Source organism: Chaetura pelagica, unplaced genomic scaffold (assembly GCF_000747805.2).
Source record: "Chaetura pelagica isolate M959 unplaced genomic scaffold, ChaPel_1.0 scaffold860, whole genome shotgun sequence".
Classification (NCBI taxonomy): domain Eukaryota; kingdom Metazoa; phylum Chordata; class Aves; order Apodiformes; family Apodidae; genus Chaetura; species Chaetura pelagica.
In genome coordinates, this window is record NW_009951815.1 from 24,646 (window position 1) to 25,683 (window position 1,038).

The 1,038-nt window shown below is 62.8% G+C and overlaps 1 protein-coding gene across 1 annotated transcript in view; it reads right to left on the bottom strand.

Annotated features, from left to right (window-relative positions):
* LOC104398238 (zinc finger protein 79-like) overlaps positions 1–906 on the bottom strand; it is a gene marked incomplete at its 5' end in the record, with an annotated part of 10,357 nt that extends 9,451 nt beyond the window's left edge. Inside the window, one exon of the mRNA XM_010008296.1 lies at positions 769–906. Within this exon, the coding sequence (XP_010006598.1) occupies positions 769–906 (138 nt within the window). The remainder of the gene's footprint in view (positions 1–768) is intronic.
* Positions 907–1,038: the final 132 nt, after the last annotated feature.

Sequence of the window (1,038 nt, forward strand, 5' to 3'; positions counted from 1 at the left end):
CCAGCGCCGCCCGCAGCTCGGCCACCCGGCGCTGCTGCACCTGGGGACAGGGGGGACAAGGCGGGACAGGGCAGGGGGACCTGGTGTCCCTCAGTGGCCCCCGGTTCCACACCGGGATCCCCCAGATCCATAATATCCCCACATGTCCATAATGTCACCCTCAATGTCCCCCAAGTTCTCCCTGTCCCCCGCATCCCTCAATGTCCTCCATGTCCCCTCTGTCCCCAATATTGTCCCCAATGTCTGCCCCATGATCCAGTATCCCCTGTCCCCAACCTACCCTGTCTTCCATTTCCCCCCATATTTGCCCCCATGTCCCCAGTATTGTCTCCAATGTCCACCCCATGACCCAACATCCTCCAATGTCCTCCCTGTCCCCAATGTCCCTGCGTCCCCAACATCCCCTCCCCCATCTTCCATGTCCCCTCATGTCCCAATTATCCCCAATGTTCACCTCACGACCGAACGTCCCCCAAGCCCCCCTATCCCCTATATCCACCATGTTCCCCCTGTCCCAAACATTCTCCATCTTCCATGTCCCCGATGTCCCAAATATTGCCCCCAATGCCCATCCCATCAACCAGCATCCCCCATGTCCCCAGTGTCCCCCATGTCCACAGCATCCCCAGTGTCCCCCATGGCTCCAATGTCCACAGCATCCCCAATGACCCCCATGGCTCCAGTGTCCTCAATGTCCCAAACGTCCCTCATGGTTCCAGCGGCCCTAGGGTCCCTGTGTCCCCCCAGCGCTCCCCCAGCCCCCCTCACCGGGGCATCCCTGCGCAGGGGGAACTCGGCGAAGCTGCTCCTCATCACATCCTGCACCCGCAGGGCCTGAGCCCGGAGCAGCCCCAGGATCATGGGGTAGGTGAGACGGAATTGGGACTGCAGGGGGGCGGGGCGGCCCTGGAGGGACAGGGGGGTCACACCCTGGGGACAGCCCGGGGACACCCTCCAGGACCCTCAGGGCCACCCATAATCAGGGTCATGGGGTAGGTGAGACAGGGAGATGGGGGGTGGTCCTGGGGGAGGAGAAGG